Below are 22,334 nucleotides of genomic sequence, written 5' to 3'. Positions count from 1 at the left end.
GTGCGACTGCTATGCCTATCTTTGGGATCTTGCACATTTGGAATGTATGAGAAAACGTTGCATGAAACTTTTAAAGTTGCAGTAACAAATTTATACAAAAGCCAAAACTTTGTTCCTAAAGAATTTCATGTGTTTTTAAATATACTATAAGAAATATATTTATGGCATTGATAGCTGATATGTGCTCATATACCATCAAACGAAAGCATATGAATGACCCATCACTGTGACCCCATTTTTTTTTTCCTTTTGCGACTTAACCAAAGCCCAAACTGTCTTGTGGAGCAGCCAGAAAGAGTGATGATGAATACATTTTGTATCCAGCATCTCTTCTCATTGTTAAATTTCCCTTCATCCTTTTTTGTGTTTAGATATTTCTTGGAATTGATACAGTATTACTTAATTCTTAAAATGATATCTTTAGGGGTGCCTGGGTGGCTCAGTGAGTTAAAGCCTCTGCCTTCAGCTCAGGTCATGATCACAGTGTCCTGGGATAGAGCCCCAAATCTCTGCTCAGCCTGCTTCCCCCCTCTCTCTCTGCCTGCTTCTCTGCCTACTTGTGATCTCTATCTGATTAAAAAAAAAAAAAAAAAAAAAAAAAAAAACCTTAAAAAAATAACATCTTTAAAAGCTCAAGTAAACTGGTAAAAGCATATTACTCTTTTTATGGTAATACAATGTTGTCTTATTGTTAGTGTTGTGAGATTTCTCAATCTAAAAAGGTATAATCTTAGTTGGGCACTTTTCCCATGCTTACCTATACGCGTACAAAGCCAGAATCTTCCAGAGTAAAACTGCTTCTCATGATTCTTGCCTCTCTTTATCCCTACTGACCAGTAGGGGTAACTTCTGGCATTTTCAGTCAGCCATAGAAAATGGGCACATCTTACAAGGGTACCTGTTGATTCATACTCCATGAAGACACACGCTTAATATACTTTCCTTAATATAAATTTATACTTAAAGGAAAATTTCTTCTTCTAGCAAAGAACAAAAATTATCTTCTTTCTCCACCAGGCTTAAACTTACTACTCACCATCAGAGTAGAAGGGCAATGTTTTCATGGTTTGAACGCTTCTTGTGTGTTCTTTGGTGGCTGCTCTTGGCTGTTATTGGTGCTGTTTGGCTGTAAGCAAAGCTTGGTTTTGACTGTTGGAGCAGATATTTAATAATTTGCTTCAGATTAGTATAAATATACAAATAATAAAATTAAGATTATATTCTTTAAAGCTGTTCCAAAGAAGAAAGTTCCTGAAAAACCTGAAGTTCCCGAAAAAGTGGAGCTTAAGCCTCTGAAAGGTATTTCACAATCTGGAAAATGCATTTCTATGCAGCATCCCTCTATCAGGCTCCTTCCTCTTCCTGTCTTCTAGAATGTTCTTTCTTTTTTTAAATCAGAGTAGTTTCATTTATTTCTTATATTTTTATAGTTTTTATGGCCCTGGCTCATAAGTGTTGCTTCATTTGTCTCCCATCAAATTTCATACATTCATGGATATTGTTTATCTGTTTCATCTACATATGTCTTCTTGTATTTTCCTCGACTTAAAAATATTAAATGTTACTGGTTAGCTGAAATTAGCTTCAGGATACACCTTAGGTTAAAATGCAGAGAGCTAATAGAAGAAGGCTTTGGAATTTCACCTGAACAACAGCATTTTAGCCAGTGTTAGGGTACTAAAAGTAACTCATGTCCTCCTTCTATATTATTGAGATGATTTGTAGGGACTTCCTTAGGGCTTTCCTGTCATTCTCTCATCACTGACTCCAAGACGTTCTTTCAGACATACAGATCTCACTGGGAACTTTAGGGAGCATTCAGGATTGCTGCAGGTCATTTTTCAAAATTCATTTCTCTTGACACAGTATTTTCCATGAGCAAAGTTAGACCCTAAAAGAAAATAAATGGATCTTAAATTTTAGAAATTTTTCTATTAAAAATAAAGTTATTAATTTTTCTAGTAACTAAAATGGGTAGCAGCATTCTAGTTAAGTAATTAACATATCCAGACCCATAAATTGAATGTTCTTCATTCACTCTGGAATTTTAGAAAAATCACCTTTCTGAATATACATTTTCTGACTTATAAAATGGATACCACAAAATAATATTACTATGGCTGTTAACTAGTAATGAAGGAAGAGCCACTTAAATATGAAAATGACATGTAATGACATTTAGTAATTTTAAAAATAATACCTGTAATGGTGTGTTCTGTACCAGAGTCTCAAATGTCAGTAAGACCTTAAAAATAAAATGATAATACAGAAAAACAAAAGCAAAGAGTAGGCTCCAGAGCCTACTCAAAAAACAAAACAAAACAAAAAAAAACAAAACAAAAAACCTACTTAATAAATTGCAAATATCCTGCTTACAGGACCAAATGGGAAGTTTTTTAGAAATACCTAAAAGCTCAGATTTCACATGAGTAAACAAATAGGACATTAAGTTATACAAATCAATAATGTTTCAAACTGACTTTCATTGGCTACATCACTAGAGAGGTAAGGTGGGTCAGCCATCACCAAGCATTTCTTTTTCTTCCACTCAAATCCATGAGGATTGTAGGAGAAGGAGGAGGCTGCTCCATATAATATCATCCATCACACCCAACAGTCACCAAAGATGCAAGAGGGGATGAACTTAGAATTCCTTGGGTCCCTTTTAGTCTAAAGTCAAGAACATTTTCTTATTTAAAAATGAGTTCCAACACCAGCTCTTAAATTCTATAGCTCTATAATTTTAGATTAGTATTATTTCAAAAAGGAGATCTTAAGAAACGATATTTCCCTTCAGTTAAGAAAGTGAGAGTAGTCCTTTCCCAACATCAAGGTCATCAGCCACATCCCTTGGGTTCTTCTCTCACCTGTGGAGAAGATTGGATAATGACGTGAACACCAGTATCATTTTAATGTAATAGACAGTTGCGGAGATACCAATGTAGATTTGAACAATCTACAATTATAGATTAGGGCAAGGATACTGTTAAGAACCCTGTATTTGATCAAAGATTCATAAAGTCAATATAGAATAACATCTACCCTCATTTAAGTTGACTATATTTGTTTGCAATAAATGCAACAATTTGTCACAAGACTAGAAAAATGTTTGCATAGGAAATAATTTGAAGTATATTATTTGCTTTTAAATTCTGTGATATTATTTTGCAACAAAAATCATGCACTATAGTTAACTAGTTTTGAAAGAGACCTTTTTCTTGTTGAAATTTACTTTTATATGAATTTACTTCAAAATTTGAAATCATATTCTTTTAAGTGCCTGGAGGTGAAAAGAAAGTTCGCAAATTACTTCCTGAACCTAAACCTCAACCAAAGGAAGAAGTTGTTCTCAAAAGCGGTATAGTATTTTTCAGTTGTTTTGTTAGCATTAAATTTACAAAAAATAGGCCTGAAAGCTTACAAAAATGTTTGTCTCTCGGTTTTCTTTTAATCGGATTACCTATTTATCAAAATTCATTTATAATTGCACTGAAAATTGGGAAGGCTATCATTTCCATAGCTTTTTTAAAAAGGAGACAGAAATTTTGTGAGCGTTCACAGTTTTAGAGTTTACATGCATAGATATAACTAAATTGATCATACTCTAAGCTAATAATAATGACCCCAGCTGTCATGTTCATAGTCAAATTATGCAGTAAAATACACTAAACCTATTAAATATTCTAAATCAGACCAAACTTTGTAAGTCTAAATTCAGTACTCAGTTTTAAAGTGTGATACAGAATCATCAGAACTAATAAATAATATTTAAAAAAAAAACTAAACATGTCTTCCTACTAATAAAATCTTAAAGAATTGGAAGCAAGATATTCAGATGAGGAATCAAGTTCTAACATTTTCTTTACACAGAATTATGGGTATCTAGACTACATTTCTTTGGATATCTCCACTTAAGTAAATTTATACTTATTTAAATACTCCTCCCTATATTACCAGTGTTGAATTATGAATTCAGTTTGTTACTATTCAAATTATTCATTTGGTGTTTTGGTCATTTTTGCAACAGCATTGTCTCTGAACAACAGATTGTCTATGTACATGGATGGAAAGTGACTCCCAGTGCTATTTTAATAATTTGACAACCTTTGATTTAAAAAAAAACAACAAGAACAAAAAACAAGCACTTCTAGCATAAAGGCTAATTGGCCAGTGTACCAGGTCGCATGCTTTTCATTTTCCTTGCTTTGTGTATTATTTGCATTTGTCAGGTGTGTTCAACATCTTCATTAGTTTGTTTGTCTTGGTTTACATATAAACCTTTTTGTCTTTTAAGTTCTAAGAAAAAGGCCTGAAGAAGAAGAACCTAAAGTAGAACCTAAAAAACTAGAAAAAATTAAAAAACCAGGTAGGAATCTCAGTAAACAATTATCTTCTAACAAAATGGACATTTAACAAAAGGTTTATCTTATAAACATCATCGGAGTTAAATATACACATAGCTTCATATTTTGTCTGTGAAACAGTCTGTGCTTTCCATCGTCTGCTGTCTGTTTAAATATCTTTATAGTAATTTTCATATCCATCCATGTATTTTCCCACACTTCATTGCTGTTACTACTTTGCCATTTGTTTTTCTGGTAGCAGTGACTATGAAATAATCAGGTCAGCTGCAAAATAGCTTCATAGGAGGGTGTTGGCAAATGTGGCACAGAACTTGGGGTCTTTTAATGGGGTTCCTTGTTATCATTAGCCTATTCTCAAAGGGTGTATTTATTGGAAACTGTTATGGAAGTGATTTAGGAAGGGAGAGCTCACGGAGTTGGGATGTAAGTGGGTGGAGTAAAATAAATTGAGGCACAGTCAAGGGGAGAAAATAGAAATGAACTGATATAATATAAGGTTTTGTTAAAAGCCATTCAGAGAGCTTTCGAAAAATAGTTTGATTTGATTATTTCAGGTCTGTTGATTTCTAAGTATTCAAATAACACTAGAAAATAATCTCATTCTCTTAAAGTACCAGAGCCACCTCCGAAAGCTGTTCCAGAGGCTGAAGTACCTCCAGGTACTGTTACAAAAAGGGAAAGGACAGTTCCTGAACCAGTTAAAGGTACAAACTTAATGGTACTTTCTTAGTTGTCTCTAAAAATACAAATATGCGTCATTTAAAAAACCATCACACTGGCATTAAGATTTGAACACAGGCCCTTAATCTACTTATCGCATATGCTTTCATTTTCTTTATCATTTCACTCTTAGGTGCACTTGGCTAATGACCACCCACTTGTTAAATTTAAAATAAGTTTTAAGCACTAGGGGGGAAATGGATAATGAGATGCATAACACTAGAACCAATAAAATGCATTACTATATTTTCCAAGTATTTTGTTTCAGATGCAAAATAAACTTAGATCAGATACTTGATATACTGACCATAGGTGTTTAAATTCCACTATCTCCCAAGATGTATTAGGTCTGCCTAATTGTGGTTTAACTTTGTGAAAAACTTCAGAAGTCTTAAAAAAAAAAAAAAAAAAAAAACTTCAAATAACCTGCTTACAACTGTGAATTATTTTAGTGCCTGAAATTAAGCCAGCAATACCTCTCCCTGGACCTGAACCAAAACCAAAGCCTGAACCAGGTAAGCAAGCCCAACTCCAATGTCAATAGCATATTCCTTCATGCTTCTTACAAATAATGGGTCAGATAACAAAATGCAACCAAACAAATGCGAAGATCTAACTGGCTTTCACAAAATAATTCGTGAAGAGGGCACACCCTGTCTGTTGAATAGAGAGGCACTCCAAGGAGTTAATGCAGAGTGGCGGTTTTTATAGACAGAGGATGAGGACAGGATAGTCTTGAGCAAAAGACAAGGATTGTTGCAGAGGAGGTTGTCTGCTAGAGGCAAAAAGGGGGGGGGGTGTTTTTTGTTTGTTTGTTTGTTTTATCATGTAGATGATCTCATTCTTTCTTTGGGGAGATAGAGAGGACCCAATACACTGATAGAAAGAGAAATTTGCTGGCGGACCAGTTAAGGTCACATATCTGTAGGGAGGTTGAAACTGCTATTAGACTGGGTATTAAGTCCCATTTTGGGAACTTGGTCTAAGTAACACCGCTTTGAGCCTGTTTGTTTTTAATAAATATGTAGTTATTTAAAAAAACAAGGAAGTAAAAGTCAGCATGCTTCAGAGGATTTATAATGTCCCAATGTATTTTTAGAGTATATTATTTTTTATTCCATATAATTAAATATATTGGGATATGTTGCATATATTATTACATTATACTGTATATAGATCATGCTCTAGTTAGAATATACTATTCTCTGAAAAACTAGTGATTTGAAAATTTCAAAGTTACATCAGAAAAGACAAATAGGCCACCAAGTGAGATTTTAGGAAGAGATGAATGGACACATTAATGCAATGGACATCTCTTTACAGAAGTAAAAGTCATCAAACCGCCTCCCGTGGAGCCAGCACCCACCCCCATCGCTGCCCCAGTGACAGTGCCCGTGGTCGGAAAGAAAGCAGGTAGTTTTTCTGCAGTTTTCTTTTTGTTTGTTTTTTTGGTGGCTTAATAAAAGTTTTCATCCTTCATTAAAATGCAGACCCTCTTTTGTTGAAAGAGGCATCATCAGCTGGGAGGGAAGGGTAATAAATTCTGGATTAAATTTTCTTCCTCTGATGTCCTTTCCCAACCTGATCTCTCACCCCTGGGTACATACTGTGTTTTGACTGGAATATGCATTCCTTCAAAGCATCATTGCTTTATATGCTTTTGAAATTAAGTAATGAATGTGTTCAAAGCTGATGAAGACTCAGAAGACAGACCCTCTAAGGACATGCATACAGGCAGCCCATGGATATTCCAATTTCCTATGTGCCCTGTAAGAATCATTTGTCATATATTTTTTTAAAAGACTGCATATTAACAAAATGAAAAAGTTCTGGAAATGGGTAGTGTTGATGATTGCAAACTGTGAGTGTACTTAATGCCACTGAATTGTATACTTTAGGATGGTCAAAATGATAAATTTTATGGTAGGTTTATTTTACTACAATAAAAAAGGGAAAGACTAAAAATAGAAGAAGAATAAAGGCATTTGCTGAAAGCAATTTTTTAATCCTAAATATGTTGGTGATTTAGCTTTGTCACATCATTGACCAGAATGAGACTGAACAAAATATGCCTTCTTGCAAATAGCAAAGTATTCTCCATGAAAGCCACACAAGTAAAGCCAATTTCTCTTCATGCATTAATATTTATAATAAAGAATATGACTCACCCCTCCTGGTTTACTACCAAGCATAAAATAGGTCTAAAAATTGTTTAAATGCTGAGTTTTCTTTTTATTTCAGAAGCCAAAGCACCTAAAGAGGAGGCTGCCAAGCCGAAAGGTCCCATCAAAGGTAAGAGTCATTTCCCTGCTCCTAAATTATAACCATTCACTCTGGACAACTTCACATTCAAGGGGGGGAAAGTTTCAAAATTTATAACAATCTTTATCATTCCTAGTTGATTCTGATAAAACTAATATGTCTTCTGGTAGTTCAAGTAATAGACCTCTAGTATTATCCAAGTGGGTATTATGTATAACCAACTATATTTTAGCATAATGAACCCTATAAATTCTTAGCTTTGTCCTCATATACATGATATTTATACGGTCTAAAGTAATTAGACCTTAAGTGGGACATTTTATATTCTGGTTTAAAACTTGAGAAAATGAAGAACATTTCTTATTCATGGATTCCTTGTGCTTTCTCACTTTTCTGTCTGAAGAAGGCAGTATAAATTCAATTGGCTTTTCAACTGCCTCATCTTTAATTTTCTGTTCTTGTCTTTCAGTTGCTCTATCACTGGTTTGATCCAGCAGGCAGCCAAGTGTGCGCTTTTGGCCCTTAGGAAAATGCTAAATCAACATTTAACTTTCTTTTGAATTAGGTGTCGCCAAAAAGACTCCTTCACCAATAGAAGCTGAAAGGAAAAAGCTAAGACCAGGAAGTGGTGGAGAGAAGCCTCCTGATGAAGCCCCATTCACTTACCAGCTAAAGGCTGTGCCCCTCAAGTTTGTGAAGGAAATCAAAGACATTGTCTTGACTGAAGCAGAGTCAGTGGGGTCTTCTGCCATCTTTGAATGTTTAGTCTCCCCCTCCACTGCAATTACAAGCTGGATGAAAGATGGTAGCAACATCCGTGAGAGCCCAAAGCATAGATTCATTGCAGATGGGAAAGACAGAAAGCTGCATATCATGGATGTCCAGCTTTCCGATGCTGGTGAATACACCTGTGTTTTACGTTTGGGAAACAAGGAGAAGACCTCCACGGCTAAACTTGTTGTAGAAGGTAATTTCCAGCCTGCCAAATACGACCCCTATTAAACTTTAACACAACACACCTCATTAGCAACTATTTGTAACTTGAGCCCAAACATCTCATTTCCAAGTGTTTTTTTAAATCATTGAAGAGATAGTATGTAGATTGAAGTGTTTGCAGATCTTTAATACTGAAATTCTCCACAGAACTTCCTGTGCGTTTCGTAAAAACACTTGAAGAGGAAGTCACAGTGGTCAAAGGACAGCCACTGTACTTGAGCTGTGAATTAAACAAAGAGCGCGACGTGGTCTGGAGAAAGGATGGGAAGATTGTGGTGGAGAAACCTGGAAAAATTGTGCCTGGCGTCATCGGCCTGTTGCGAGCCCTGACCATCAATGATGCAGATGACTTCGATGCTGGAACCTACACGGTTACTGTGGAAAATGCCAACAACCTGGAATGTTCATCCTGTGTCAAAGTAGTAGGTTAGTACTTGTCTGGGAAATTATGTTCTGCTTGTTATACTTACTAGTACTTCTTATAATATTGACAAAACTGAAGAGAGAATTCTATTTCCCAGACTCGGACCTTATCTAAGATGGAGGAATATCAACCATCATAGCAAGTTAATTATATCCAGTTTTAAGAATTTTTTTTTAAAGTTCTGAAATTTACTAAGGAAGTTATTTTTGTTACTTGTTCAGGTCATGACTATTTTTTTCTGACCTCATTTTCATGCAGAAGTCATCAGAGACTGGCTGGTAAAACCTATCCGAGATCAGCACGTGAAACCAAAGGGGACAGCTGTTTTCTCCTGTGTGATAGCAAAGGAAACTCCAAATGTTAAGTGGTTCAAAGGATATGATGAAATCCCGCTGGAACCAAATGATAAGACTGAGATAGTAAGAGATGGAAAACAGTTATTCCTCAAAGTAAAGAATGCTACACCAGATGATATCGATGAATACGCGGTGGAGATTGAAGGGAAAAGATACCCGGCAAAGCTGACACTCGGAGGTAAAAAAAAGTCTTTGCTTATATTCTAAAAGATAACTTTGTGTGTGAATAAGGCAAAATAACATACAAAAAAAAAAAAAAAAAAAAGGAAAGAAAGCAAAATGTTGTTAGATCGTTTAAAGCATTGTGATTTTTTTATCCCTGACCAATACAGAGCGTGAAGTTGAATTGCTTAAACCCATAGAGGATGTTACCATTTATGAGAAAGAAAGCGCAAGCTTTGATGCAGAAATCTCAGAGGCAGACATTCCTGGAGAGTGGAAACTGAAGGGGGAGCTTCTTCGGCCCTCACCTGTGAGTCATTTCCCATTTAAGTCGTAGGTCACACAAAATATCCATATTAGTCTGTCTTCAGTTTGATGTTCCAATATGACAATGGAGTTCTTTGAGGATTCTAGTCTCAAAGAGGGGAAGAATTTTGATGCACTCTTTGCGTTTAAATATTTTATGACTAGACATTTTTACTCACTTTCATTAGTCGTAATTTTTAGGACATCTGTAGACATGGGTACATGGATAAATGGGAAACATTTCTCCTCACTGGAACTTATCTCATTCAAACGCTAACCAAGACCATTATTTTTCAGACCTGTGAAATCAAAGCAGAAGGTGGAAAACGCTTCCTAACTTTGCACAAAGTCAAACTGGACCAAGCTGGAGAAGTCCTTTACCAGGCACTTAATGCATTTACCACTGCCATTCTGACAGTAAAAGGTACGTATGGGATTATAGAATACGTGGGGAGGACTCGACTTCATTTCACAGCCCTGTGCATTCTGGAAACCTCATTCTTAACGTTTGATTTTCAGAAATCGAACTTGACTTTGCTGTGCCCCTGAAGGACGTCACTGTTCCAGAAAGGCGACAAGCTCGATTTGAATGTGTCCTCACTCGAGAGGCAAATGTGATATGGTCTAAAGGACCTGACATAATCAAGGCATCTGACAAGTTTGATATCATTGCTGATGGAAAGAAACACATTCTTGTTATCAATGATTCTCAGTTCGATGACGAAGGAGTCTATACTGCTGAGGTAGAGGGCAAGAAGAGCTCAGCACAATTATTTGTTACAGGTAGGAGCTGATGAGATCTGGCCGTAGTATGCCCCCATGTAAGCACATAAACACATGACTATAAAGACAGAATGCTGTGTGCCATTCCCAGCCTGTCAACCAATGCTGTGGCTGGACCAGCCCTTGTGATTCTTACTATGATTGCAAGATGCCCTCATAGTAACCATCAGGAAACAGTGAAAGAGACAGTTTTATTACCTACAGGACCTGGAAATTACACAGCACCAGTGGGGCCACAGAGTTAGGGTTTTTGGTTTGGGGTTTGGGTGTTTGTTCTATTTTGTTTTTTGTTTTTGGAGGATGGGGCGAGGGATAGAGAGCAGGCTTGGGTTCTGCTTTTATTGAGGTTGAGGGTAGGGGTCTATGGTTTTATGGGCTCACTCTTTGTTGGTGAATTTAAAACATAACAGCAGGAAGTTAAATTAAGGGAAGGAAAAACAAAACAAAACAAGCTGTCTGAGTGGTCAGTCTTCAAAATCAGCCAAGGTCTCAGAAACAGAGGAACCTTTTGTGGGGCATGGTGGGGAGGGGCCCAAGCCGGCGGCTGCTCTAGTCTGTGGCTGGCATTGTGTTCACTCAAGACGGCCATCTCTGAGGTGGGTGCTTAGCAGTCAAAGCTGAGGTCGAGTACTTGAATTACAGAGAGAAAAGCCAACTGTCAAGGTTTATGCCACAGACACCAAGGTCTAATAGGGATAAGTGACAGTGGGCACCATAATTTTACTGTCACTTGGTCACCAAAAGAAACCCTCCCCCTTATTTTAATGGAGGATAGATCCATTTGAAAAGGTGAATAAATAAATGCTGTGTGAAATGGATCCTTTTGACGTTGGCAGATTAGAGCAGACTATTTCTGAAGGTAAACTGTGTTTCTAAGCACATTCTCCACACTGAACACTGCAGGTATACGGCTGAAATTCATATCGCCTCTCGAAGACCAAACGGTGAAAGAAGGCGAAACAGCAACTTTCGTTTGTGAGCTTTCTCATGAAAAAATGCATGTAGTCTGGTTCAAAAATGATGCCAAACTCCACACAAGCAGAACCGTACTCATCTCCTCTGAGGGCAAGACTCACAAACTGGAAATGAGAGAAGTGACCCTGGATGATATATCCCAGATAAAGGCTCAAGTTAAGAACCTGAGCTCCACCGCAAACCTGAAGGTCTTAGGTAAACATGACCAATGAGGACTGGGTAGCCAGTTTGGGGATAGCGAGGGCGTGGTCGTTGAGTATTTTACCACTTGTGATTCCAGTAAACTTTAATCTTCACATTCTCCTGATGATCTGCTGTCTGGCTTTTCCAGAGGCCGATCCCTACTTCACTGTGAAATTACACGACAAAACTGGAGTCGAGAAGGATGAGATTATACTGAAGTGTGAAGTAAGCAAAGACGTGCCAGTGAGATGGTTCAAAGATGGTGAAGAGATTGTACCATCAACAAAACACTCTATCAAGGCAGATGGGCTGCGCCGCATCCTAAAAATCAAGAAGGCAGACCTTAAAGATAAAGGCGAATACATGTGTGACTGTGGCACCGACCAGACAAAAGCAAATCTTAACGTTGAGGGTGAGTTGCTGTGAATTTTTCATCTCACCCTCTCTACGCACACAGTATATGTGTTCAGTCATCCTAACGAAACTCTGTGTACTTCCAGCTCGACTAATAAAAGTGGAAAAACCTCTATACGGAGTAGAATTGTTTGTGGGTGAAACAGCTCGCTTTGAAATTGAACTTTCTGAACCAGATGTTCATGGCCAGTGGAAGTTAAAAGGAGAGCCTTTAACTGCTTCTCCTGTAAGTCAAGATCATCCGATCACACAGTCAGGGGCTTGCTTAGTTGTTAGAGGTTAAAAAAAAAGACAGGCTTCGGGTCTAAAATGTCTTGATGATTGGTAAGGATCACCAGTTATAATAGTGACGTTCTTCTTGCTCTGTCCTTCTACCTCTCACTCCAAATAGGACTGTGAGATCATTGAAGATGGGAAGAAGCATATTCTGGTCCTTTATAACTGCCAGCTGGATATGACAGGGGAGGTCTCCTTCCAGGCCGCCAATGCCAAATCTGCAGCCAATCTGAAAGTGAAAGGTATGCGCTGCCTGTCAGACACCCTTTTGTTATTTTCTCTGCAAAACTTCGAGGCCCTGAGCTGACCGGGGGTCATGAATGGAAGCATAATCTGGCCTTACCCACCCCATCCTCTCTTTGCAGAACTGCCACTCATCTTCATCACGCCTCTCAGTGACGTTAAAGTCTTTGAGAAAGATGAGGCTAAGTTTGAGTGTGAGGTGTCCAGGGAGCCCAAAACATTCCGTTGGCTGAAAGGAACCCAGGAAATCATGGGTGATGACAAAGTTGAGCTTATAAAGGACGGCACTAAACATTCCCTGGTGATCAAGGCAGCTGCTTTTGAAGATGAAGGAAAATACATGTTTGAAGCTGAAGATAAACATACAAGTGCCAAATTGATCATTGAAGGTAAATATTCTTTATGAAAGAGACCACATTTTAAATTTTTTTTTTCTTTTTGTAATTCCTCCTGAAGGGTGGGAATTAATGAGGTTTTCTTTTCTGGTTAGGAATTCGACTCAAATTCCTCACCCCACTCAAGGATGTAACAGCCAAGGAGAGGGAGAGTGCTGTGTTCACTGTGGAGCTCTCCCACGACAACATCCGGGTTAAGTGGTTCAAGAATGACCAGCGCCTGCACACCAGCAGGTCGGTCTGGATGGACGATGAAGGAAAGACTCATTCCATCACATTCAGGGACCTCTCTATAGATGATACCTCTCAAATTAGAGTGGAAGCTATGGGGCTAAGTTCAGAAGCTAAACTCACTGTGCTCGGTAGGTGTTTTTTTTGTTTGTTTTTTGGTTTTTTGGTTTTTTTCTATTTATTGCATTAAACTCAGCAAAAATTTATGGAATCTCTATTGTATAAGATAGTCTTTCAAGGGTTATTGTGCATGGAAGCAGTCCCTGTCCTTGAGAAACTCTCACATGTGTTATCAGTCATCTTCATAAAATTTTTTTACCTAAAAATATGAAGATTTTCATGTCATGAAGACTCAAGCTCACAAAACAGCCAGTTCAGATCAGAAATAAAACTCTTAATTATTGAGCTCTGTCGTGTTTAAGGTTATAAATACTTCCTTACTCCCCACTTTATCAAACTGATTTTAGGAAAGTGTTTTCAAACTTCTTTTAAGAGAAGAAACACAGAAGTTACATTCATCAAAGTCATTATTTTTCTTGACCCCTTAATATCAAGCAGATTACATATGAAGTCTAACATATATAGAAATTATTAATGGCAAAATATTGATATAAGAAAAACTAATAATGTGAATCTTAAAGCTTAAAGGTAGACATAATTTGCTAAGGAATTTGAAATTTAGCTGAGTCATGAAAGAACACGTCAGTATATTTGAAGCTAAATTTCATAGTGTCTTTCAAACTACTGTCAATAACATACTTCAAAATGTAAGATAGATGGATTAGTTCTTGATAAATCACATGCCCTGATTTCCTTTCTAACATGCAGAGAACTTCTGAACATGAACATGTTAAATAAGAAAAAGCTTGGTATCATTTTAAAGTATGCCCAGAACACTGCAAGCTGCCTCTTGAACTTTCTGAGGGATTGCATTTTCTTGGTGGTTAATGAGACGTTTTCACTTATACTTCACTTGCAGAGGGAGATCCATACTTTACCGGAAAGCTTCAAGATTACACTGGTGTAGAGAAAGATGAAGTGGTTCTACAGTGTGAAATTAGCAAAGCAGATGCGCCGGTGAAATGGTTTAAGGATGGGAAGGAAATAGAGCCATCCAAAAATGTTGTCATTAAGGCAGACGGCAAGAAGCGCATACTCATCTTAAAGAAAGCCTTGAAACCAGATATTGGACAGTATACCTGTGACTGTGGGACAGATAAGACCTCAGGAAAGCTTAACATTGAAGGTGAGGAGACTCCTGTGAGCTCCAGTCTTGAAGCTGCTGGGGTTTTTTCTGCCAGAGGCTAACGACCCATGCCACCCGTTCCCTTTTCTAGATCGGGAGATCAAGCTGGTGCGGCCTCTGCACAGCGTGGAGGTGATGGAGACTGAGACGGCCCGCTTTGAAACCGAAATCTCAGAGGAGGATATCCATGCCAACTGGAAACTCAAGGGAGAGCCACTACTCCAGACACCTGTGAGGCTATTTCTGAACTTGTCAACAACTAGAGGAGCTGTGTGACATAAAAAAGGATAGGCAAAAAGTCAGAGTGTGTGCAGGGCATTTAAAATGTGATATCAGGTTCTCTATCAGACCTCAGGCCAAAGAGAGACACTAGGATCTACAACTGTGCACAGACAGGCACGCTTGCCTTCCTTTTGATCTGGCGTACTGGTATAAGGTAGCAGATATCCTGTGATGCTGCTAGTTGGTTCCAAATTATACAGACAGACTATGTCTTGCTTTCCTGATAGTACCTGCCACCTTTATTTCATGAAAAAGAGCTCAAAATTCTATCAAATTTCCTCGCCTAGTTATTTGTGACATTCCTTTCATTAAGCTAGGATGGCCTTGGAAAAAATACCAAAGATTGTTTCCTATGAAACCTTTTTTTCTCCATTGGCACAGGATTGTGAGATCAAGGAAGAAGGTAAAATGCACTTCCTGATTTTGCACAACTGCCGCCTGGATCAGACTGGCGGGGTGGATTTCCAAGCTGCCAACGTGAAATCTAGTGCCCACCTCCGAGTGAAACGTAAGTTGGACGTGTTCCTAGTGAAAAGAAAGGATGTGCTCTTGCAGAAAATGAACTTAACAGTAATTGGATTTATTTAATTAATTATAAAACATTATTTAGGTCCAGAAACTGGCTTTCTTGTATTTACTTCTTTGACCTCCTACTACACACAAAGGTTCAAATTCCAAAGTTTTGGAAATTTCCCTGACCTTGCCGGCCTTTGGAACAAAAGAAACTTAAGCAAGTCATATTCTCCTGCTATGTGCTTTTTCCATTCAGAGCAGTAATGCATACCACGAGGATCTAAGTGAGCACTCAAAAAGACCCCATCCCTCGATGCCTGTAATGATAGCACTATAGAAAAACTCAGCTGTGTGGGCACTCGGACTCAAGAAGGGAGGCGGGGTGCTTGGGCTAACATTTTTGGAAGGTGCGAAGTGTTTGATGGATATGGACAGGCTATGTGATCGCGGGGCCCCTGTCCTCTCCCAATCACAGTCTTAGTTATTTTGGAAGTCACATACCACATGTAGCAAGAGGAACTTGATGCCTGGCAGAGAGACAGATGCAGCGCAGATTTCTTGCTGACCTCGTGCATCACAACGGCAGGGCCCCTACAAATACCCACCCTCCAGCCACCAGCTCTCCCCTTCTCGGCACCAAGGGGCCACATTCACATGAGAGTTAAAACGGTGGCCAGTCCTGCAGCTCTTTCCTTCTTGAAGAGAGCAACCATGAAGATTAATAACTAAGTGTATTCATTCTTTTGGAATTACAAAATGAGTGATCCTGAGATGTTTTCTTCTTCTCGCAAAGCACGAGTCATTGGTCTTCTGAGGCCGCTGAAGGATGTCACGGTGACCGCAGGGGAGACAGCCACCTTCGACTGTGAGCTCTCTTACGAGGATATCCCCGTGGAATGGTATCTCAAAGGGAAGAAACTCGAGCCCAGCGATAAGGTAAAAAGCAGGCGTGTGGTTGCTCTCACGCTCTCCATCTCCACCAGTATGTTCCTTGTTCTTTGTTCTTTCTAATGGCCCTTCTTAAACCTTGCCCTTCCCCTGCCCTACTCTAGCCTGATTTCTGTTGAAATTAGAAAGCATATTTATCACATCTTTGTTGGACTTAACCTGATGGTATTTTTATTGAAGTGGAAATAAAAATTTGAAGTGTGATAAGGTTTTTTGTTTTTTGAGGAAAAGGCAAACTCTCATTAGCTATCAGTGATAGTTTGTTTGATTAACTGGAAGACAGGAGGGATCAAAAAGGCCTTCTGATCAGATGCCTTGTAACCACAGCCCACATTAAGTTTTGTGACTGATTTTCTCCATGCTCTCTAGTGTTCTGCATATAAGGGGATTAAGGAGAGAAGATGGAAATTCCATTTCAGGCAGTTGATCAAGTAGTTGAGATAACTTCTGGGCAGATTTGCTCTTCAAGCATTTCTCCAAAGCTATTTTTAACCCTCAAGTGCTTTGAGCTGTGCAAATTCTGGAATGCCAAGTGGACTATTTACAGTGCAGCTGACAGTTGTGACAAGGAGGGCTCTGAGGTTATCCACATGTGTGTGCAAATATACATTAAGTTGGAGGAAATAGGGGCTCCTGGGTGGTTCAGTGGGTTAAGCCTCTGCCTTTGGCTCAGGTCATGATCTCAGGGTCCTGGGATAGAGCCCCACATGGGCTCTCTGCTCAGCGGGGAGCCTGCTTCCTCCTCTCTCTCTGCCTGCCTATCTGCCTACTTGTGATCTCTCTCTCTGTCAAATAAATAAATAAAATCCTAAAAAAAAAAAAAAAAAAAAAGATGGAGGAAATAACCACATCTCAGTGTTCACTCTTCTATGCTAAAATGTTAGCAATAAGTAAAAACTGAAATGACCATTCAGATAGACCCAAAACATAATTTCCCTAAACTGAGCTATCTGTTCTGCCCCCCACAGCAGTCTGTATGTTTAAATTATCTTTATAATTCTCCATTAATTTTGAATTCTTGGAATAAAACCTACAGAGAATGTCCAACATGGGTTGGAAATAAAGGGCGGTACATTATACTAGGACTTTTTTTTCAGTTTAAAAAAATCATATCGAAGATGGCATCAAAGCTTCAATACAAATCAAACTTAAGAGGTGAAGGAATAAATGTTAAAAGGGATCCAGGTAACAAAGAGCCATAAAGCTGAGTGAAGTAATTAATAGGAAGGCAAACGCCTTTGAACAAAAAAAAAAAAGAGTTTTCTACCGTGCAGTTAAAGGGGAATTCAGTAGCAGACAGTCTGCCTGCTACACAGATAGTAAGAGCCAATCAGTCTCCTCTTTTGTCAAGGACAGAAAAAGCCACTGTGCATTGAAATGGCAGCATGAGAATTAAGCTACATGTGAGGACACATTCCCTGCAGCAAGGTATTCTAAATACTCAACTGGGGGCGCCTGGGTGGCTCAGTGGGTTAAGCCGCTGCCTTCGGCTCAGGTCATGATCTCAGGGTCCTGGGATCGAGTCCCGCATCAGGCTCTCTGCTCAGCAGGGAGCCTGCTTTCTCCTCTCTCTCTGCCTACATGTGATCTCTCTCTGTCAAATAAATAAATAAAATCTTTAAAAAAATAAATGAATAAATAAATAAATACTCAACTGGGTGATAGAGGCATCTCCACCTTCAAGTTTGCTTTTTTTTTTTTTTTTTGAAATGTACATTTGTCCTGTGAAGTGTGGCTTCATTGCTTTCATGTCCAAATGCAGAGAACTGGCTGATCCTTTGGACGTTTTTAAACTCATGATTTCAATAGAGGAACACTGCTTAAGGACTATATTATTCTTTTGCTATTGAGAATCTTTTGATCAAATTAAGAGCTTTTTTTTAATTAAAATATCAGTCTCATTGTTTTTTTTTTTAATTTTTTATTTCTTTTCAGTGTAACAGTATTCATTGTTTTTATACCACACCCAGAGTTCCATGCAATCCGTGCCCTAATACCCACCACCTGGTTCCCCCAACTTCCCACCCCCTGCCCCTTCAAAAACCTCAGATTGTTTTCCAGAGTCCATTGTCTCTCATGGTTCACCTCCCCTTCCAATTTCCTTCAACTCCTTTTTCCTCTCCATCTCCCCTTGTCCTCCATGCTATTTGTTATGCTCCACAAATAAGTGAAACCATATGATAATTGACTCTCTCTGCTTGACTTATTTCACTCAGCATAATCTCTTCCAGTCCCATCCATGTTGCTACAAAAGTTGGGTATTCATCCTTTCTGAAGGAGGCATAATACTCCATAGTGTATATGGATCACATCTTCTTTAACCATTCGTCCGTTGAAGGGCATCTTGGTTCTTTCCACAGTTTGACGACCACAGCCATTGCTGCTATAAACATTGGGGTACAGATGGCCCTTCTTTTCACTAAATCTGTATCTTTGGGGTAAATACCCAGTAGTGCAATTGCAGGGTGATAGGGAAGCTCTATTTTTAATTTCTTGAGGAATCTCCACATTGTTCTCCAAGTGGCTGCACCAACTTGCATTCCCACCAACAGTGGAAGAGGGTTCCCCTTGCTCCACATCCCCTCCAACACATGTTGTTTCCTGTCTTGCTAATTTTGGCCATTCTAACTGGTGTAAGGTGGTATCTCAATGTGGTTTTAATTTGAATCTCCCTGATGGCTAGTGATGATGAACATTTTTTCATGTGTCTGATAGCCATTTGTATGTCTTCATTGGAGAAGTGTCTGTTCATATCTTCTGCCCATTTTTTTATATGATTGTCTGTTTTGTGTGTGTTGAGTTTGAGGAGCTCTTTATAGATCCTGTCTCATTATTTCTAATGTAAGAAATGCTATGCTACTATTTTAATTTGAAATGTAGATTCATAAAAATGTATCCACATTTTATTTAAATATGTATATATATGTATGTATGTATATATGGTCACTAAACTTCTTTCCAGGAATAAAAAAGATCACCTTATTATAATTCTTTGGGTCCTCCTTGGGTCTGTTTTGGCACAAGGATTTTAATTCTTTACTTTAGCCATCTAAAATATGAAACAGTTTAGCTGTTTGTGAACTTGTTCTTGTATTACTTTTTATGTCTCTTTTTTAAAAGAACTTAAAGAGAGGCACCTAAGTGGCTCAGTTGTTTAAGCATCTGCTTCAGCTCAGGTCATGATCTGAGTCCTGGGATTGGGCTCCCTGCTCAGTAGGGAGTCTGCTTATCTCTCTCCTTCTGCCCCACCACACTCATGTTCTCTCAATCTCCCTCACAAAAATAAATAAATAAATAAATAAACTTACATATAGCTGTGAAGTAGTAAAATCATTTTATTACATTTTGCTGGCTTTCTTTAAAGCTATCATAACAAACTTTCTTTCTTTTTTTAAGATTTTATTTATTTGACAGACAGAGATCACAAGTAGGCAGAGAGGCAAGCAGAGAGAGGAGAGGAAGCAGACTCCCCGCTGAACAGAGAACCCGATGCGTGGCTTGATCCCAGGACCCTGAGATCATGACCTGAGCCAAAGGCAGAGGCTTTAACCCACTGAGCCACCCAGGCGCCCCTCATAACAAACTTTCTAACACCAATTTAATTCAGGCCTTTCAATTCAGTTTACAAAATGTTTAGCCTCCAGAACTACAGCAATCAAACAAATACAGGGATTATAATAGGAAATAAAAAAAGAAAATTTTAGAGAAAACTTTTTTTCCTTTGGCCATCAGTCTGAGAAAGCACAGTTTAGTCTTAATTGGCCTTTAATAATTATGAATTTAAACTTTAACAGCTTGGTCACATATTACATATCAGTCACATATTACAGCAATATGCACCCATGATAGATTAACAATATGTTAAAAGGATAATCCGTTAATGTTATCCTTACAAACATAAACCACCACAAAATTCAGCTTAGTTTTTCCTTTTTTAACATAGTCAAGGTACATTGTAAATGAGCTATTTACCAAGAACCACTGTGTTCTGAGACAAATTCTTGGTAACAGAATAGTCTGGAGCAGCCTCAGAGGAATTTAAATGATAAAACAATGTGTAAATCCATAAGCTATTTCTGTGGATGGGTTGGAATCTGAAATACTTTAAAAGAAGAGCCTGAATTCACAGTCCAAAATTTATTTGGAAACATCATTACAAAAACAAATTTTTTTCCCATTCAAGCATCATGTTGAATAAGTAACTGTGATGCAGGACATCTTAATTACCTTCTCCTATCTGTTTGTATTCCCTTACTTTTCTACGGGCAAACTAGAAGCAGCCCTTGTCATCTCAGCGTTACTACTGTGACGACGGCCCTGTCTGTAGGCTGATTTATAATCGTGCAAGCCACAATTATGGGACGTAATGGCAGCCCACACCAATGAGGTGTATTCCTTTGGACAATTCATTATTCTACAGACTGCCTCTTCAAACCACCTAAGGTTGCATTTACAACAAGAATTCCTCACCCAAATATTAACAGTGATGGTAGCATTTGTCTTGATAGTCTAAGATCACAATATTGCAGCTTTCTGTATCCAGTAATTTTTTCCTTCCTTTCATGATTTAGCTTTTCCAAGTTCTATCATGTATATAAACTCAGTAGCAGAATGGAAGAAAATATTTATCTATGTAAATATATATATTCAGAAGTATAAATAGAAATTCACCTAGGCATTTCAACATAAAAGGCCACTTAATAATTATATAAGGATAAATAGGAAAGCCTAAAATTCCCTTAGAAGATTCCAAACAACTGGTTAAAATCATTTTCAAAGGCATGTGTGTTCTCTCTCTATATATATATATACATATATGCTTATAAAACAACTTGGAAAGAAATGTTTCAAATTATTTACCTAAGTGAATTAAATGTACCTACGTATGTATTGAATTGCTGTTTCATATAGTCTTAAACTGTGCTTTTTTTTTCTTTTTCCTAAAAAAATTAGGTGGTCCCACGTTCAGAAGGAAAAGTTCATACACTTACTCTGAGGGATGTAAAGTTAGAAGATGCTGGAGAAGTCCAACTAAGAGCAAAAGATTTCAAAACTCATGCCAACCTTTTCGTGAAAGGTAATTACAAGGCTTATTTTTAAAAACGTGTAATGCAGAGATTCATAAATAACATCAACTCTCAATTATGAGGAGTACCATAGATCATTAAAATCCACCAAGTATTCGAATTTTACTTTTTTGGCCTAACAAAATAGTTCACAGACTATTAAAAAAAAAAGTCAAAATGAAGTAGAATATATTTTACTTTCTCTTCCTGTCCCCCCTGTTTATGTTGCTTTCAATAAATGGCTGGAGGAAGAATTATTATCAAACTGGGTAACTACTGCGTTATTAACTGACGCTCCGCTACTATGTCCTCGATGTTTCGTATGGTTTAAAACACCTTTCCTCTGTATGTATCAATAATGATGAAATATCATTATTAGAGGAAAGCATCCAAATGGAATCAAGACTTACAAAAGCAATTTAAAAACAGAAAAAAACCCTGGCAGTCTCAGAAGAAAGTTAAGGAGGTGCTCAGACTCTTGGAGAAGGAAAGGAAAACTACCTTGCCTAATTAGTGTGATTCTTTCAGAACCCCCCGTTGAGTTCACTAAGCCTCTTGAGGACCAGACAGTTGAAGAAGAAGCCACCGCCGTCCTTGAGTGTGAAGTATCCAGAGAAAATGCTAAGGTGAAATGGTTCAAAAATGGGACAGAAATTCTCAAAAGCAAGAAGTATGAAATTGTGGCTGATGGCAGGGTCAGAAAACTTATTATACACGGCTGTACCCCAGAGGATATTAAAACATACACTTGTGACGCTAAGGATTTTAAGACTTCCTGTAACCTGAATGTCGTGCGTAAGTATTCTTCTTACATGGGACTTTTCATTTGCAACTCTTTGATAACAGCAACAACAACAACAAACCCTGACACCGTTTGCATGCCCTTCTTGGCCTAACTGCTTTCTTGGCAACTTACAATATCAATACTGACACAACCTGATCCTTTATGTGTTTAAAAAAAAAAAAGAAAAGAAGGAAAAGGAAAGAAAAGCTGTTCCACTACATCTGGTCTGATAAGGACACATTGATCCCTTTCACTATGCTTCTGATCAGTGAGCAGAGGTGCTCTTTGTTTAGAGCCGTAAAGCTACCCTAGGAATATCCTGAGACAGATAAGGACAAATTGAATGAGAGAGACAAAAAAGGAATCATGATTTTAAAAAAGGGGGAAAAAAAAGAGGAAAGAAAG

At 38.0% G+C, this 22,334-nt stretch overlaps 1 protein-coding gene across 1 annotated transcript in view; it reads left to right on the top strand.

Moving 5' to 3' along the window:
• The window catches only part of TTN (titin), a 275,206-nt gene that overhangs the window by 151,198 nt on the left and 101,674 nt on the right, over nt 1-22,334 (top strand). Inside the window, exons 168-192 of the mRNA XM_059395492.1 lie at nt 1,231-1,299; nt 3,278-3,358; nt 4,295-4,366; nt 4,976-5,068; nt 5,537-5,599; nt 6,408-6,497; nt 7,326-7,376; nt 7,912-8,313; nt 8,490-8,768; nt 9,025-9,300; nt 9,455-9,594; nt 9,888-10,014; nt 10,110-10,373; nt 11,277-11,543; nt 11,680-11,943; nt 12,032-12,171; nt 12,337-12,463; nt 12,587-12,853; nt 12,955-13,221; nt 14,070-14,336; nt 14,428-14,567; nt 15,000-15,126; nt 15,925-16,067; nt 21,033-21,156; nt 21,674-21,940. Of these exons, the coding sequence (XP_059251475.1) occupies nt 1,231-1,299; nt 3,278-3,358; nt 4,295-4,366; nt 4,976-5,068; nt 5,537-5,599; nt 6,408-6,497; nt 7,326-7,376; nt 7,912-8,313; nt 8,490-8,768; nt 9,025-9,300; nt 9,455-9,594; nt 9,888-10,014; nt 10,110-10,373; nt 11,277-11,543; nt 11,680-11,943; nt 12,032-12,171; nt 12,337-12,463; nt 12,587-12,853; nt 12,955-13,221; nt 14,070-14,336; nt 14,428-14,567; nt 15,000-15,126; nt 15,925-16,067; nt 21,033-21,156; nt 21,674-21,940 (4,407 nt within the window). The remainder of the gene's footprint in view (nt 1-1,230; nt 1,300-3,277; nt 3,359-4,294; nt 4,367-4,975; nt 5,069-5,536; nt 5,600-6,407; nt 6,498-7,325; nt 7,377-7,911; nt 8,314-8,489; nt 8,769-9,024; nt 9,301-9,454; nt 9,595-9,887; nt 10,015-10,109; nt 10,374-11,276; nt 11,544-11,679; nt 11,944-12,031; nt 12,172-12,336; nt 12,464-12,586; nt 12,854-12,954; nt 13,222-14,069; nt 14,337-14,427; nt 14,568-14,999; nt 15,127-15,924; nt 16,068-21,032; nt 21,157-21,673; nt 21,941-22,334) is intronic.

The sequence above is a fragment of the Mustela nigripes genome, chromosome 3 (genome assembly GCF_022355385.1).
Source record: "Mustela nigripes isolate SB6536 chromosome 3, MUSNIG.SB6536, whole genome shotgun sequence".
NCBI classification, from domain to species: Eukaryota; Metazoa; Chordata; class Mammalia; order Carnivora; family Mustelidae; genus Mustela; species Mustela nigripes.
This window is presented reverse-complemented; position numbering and strand designations above follow the sequence as displayed.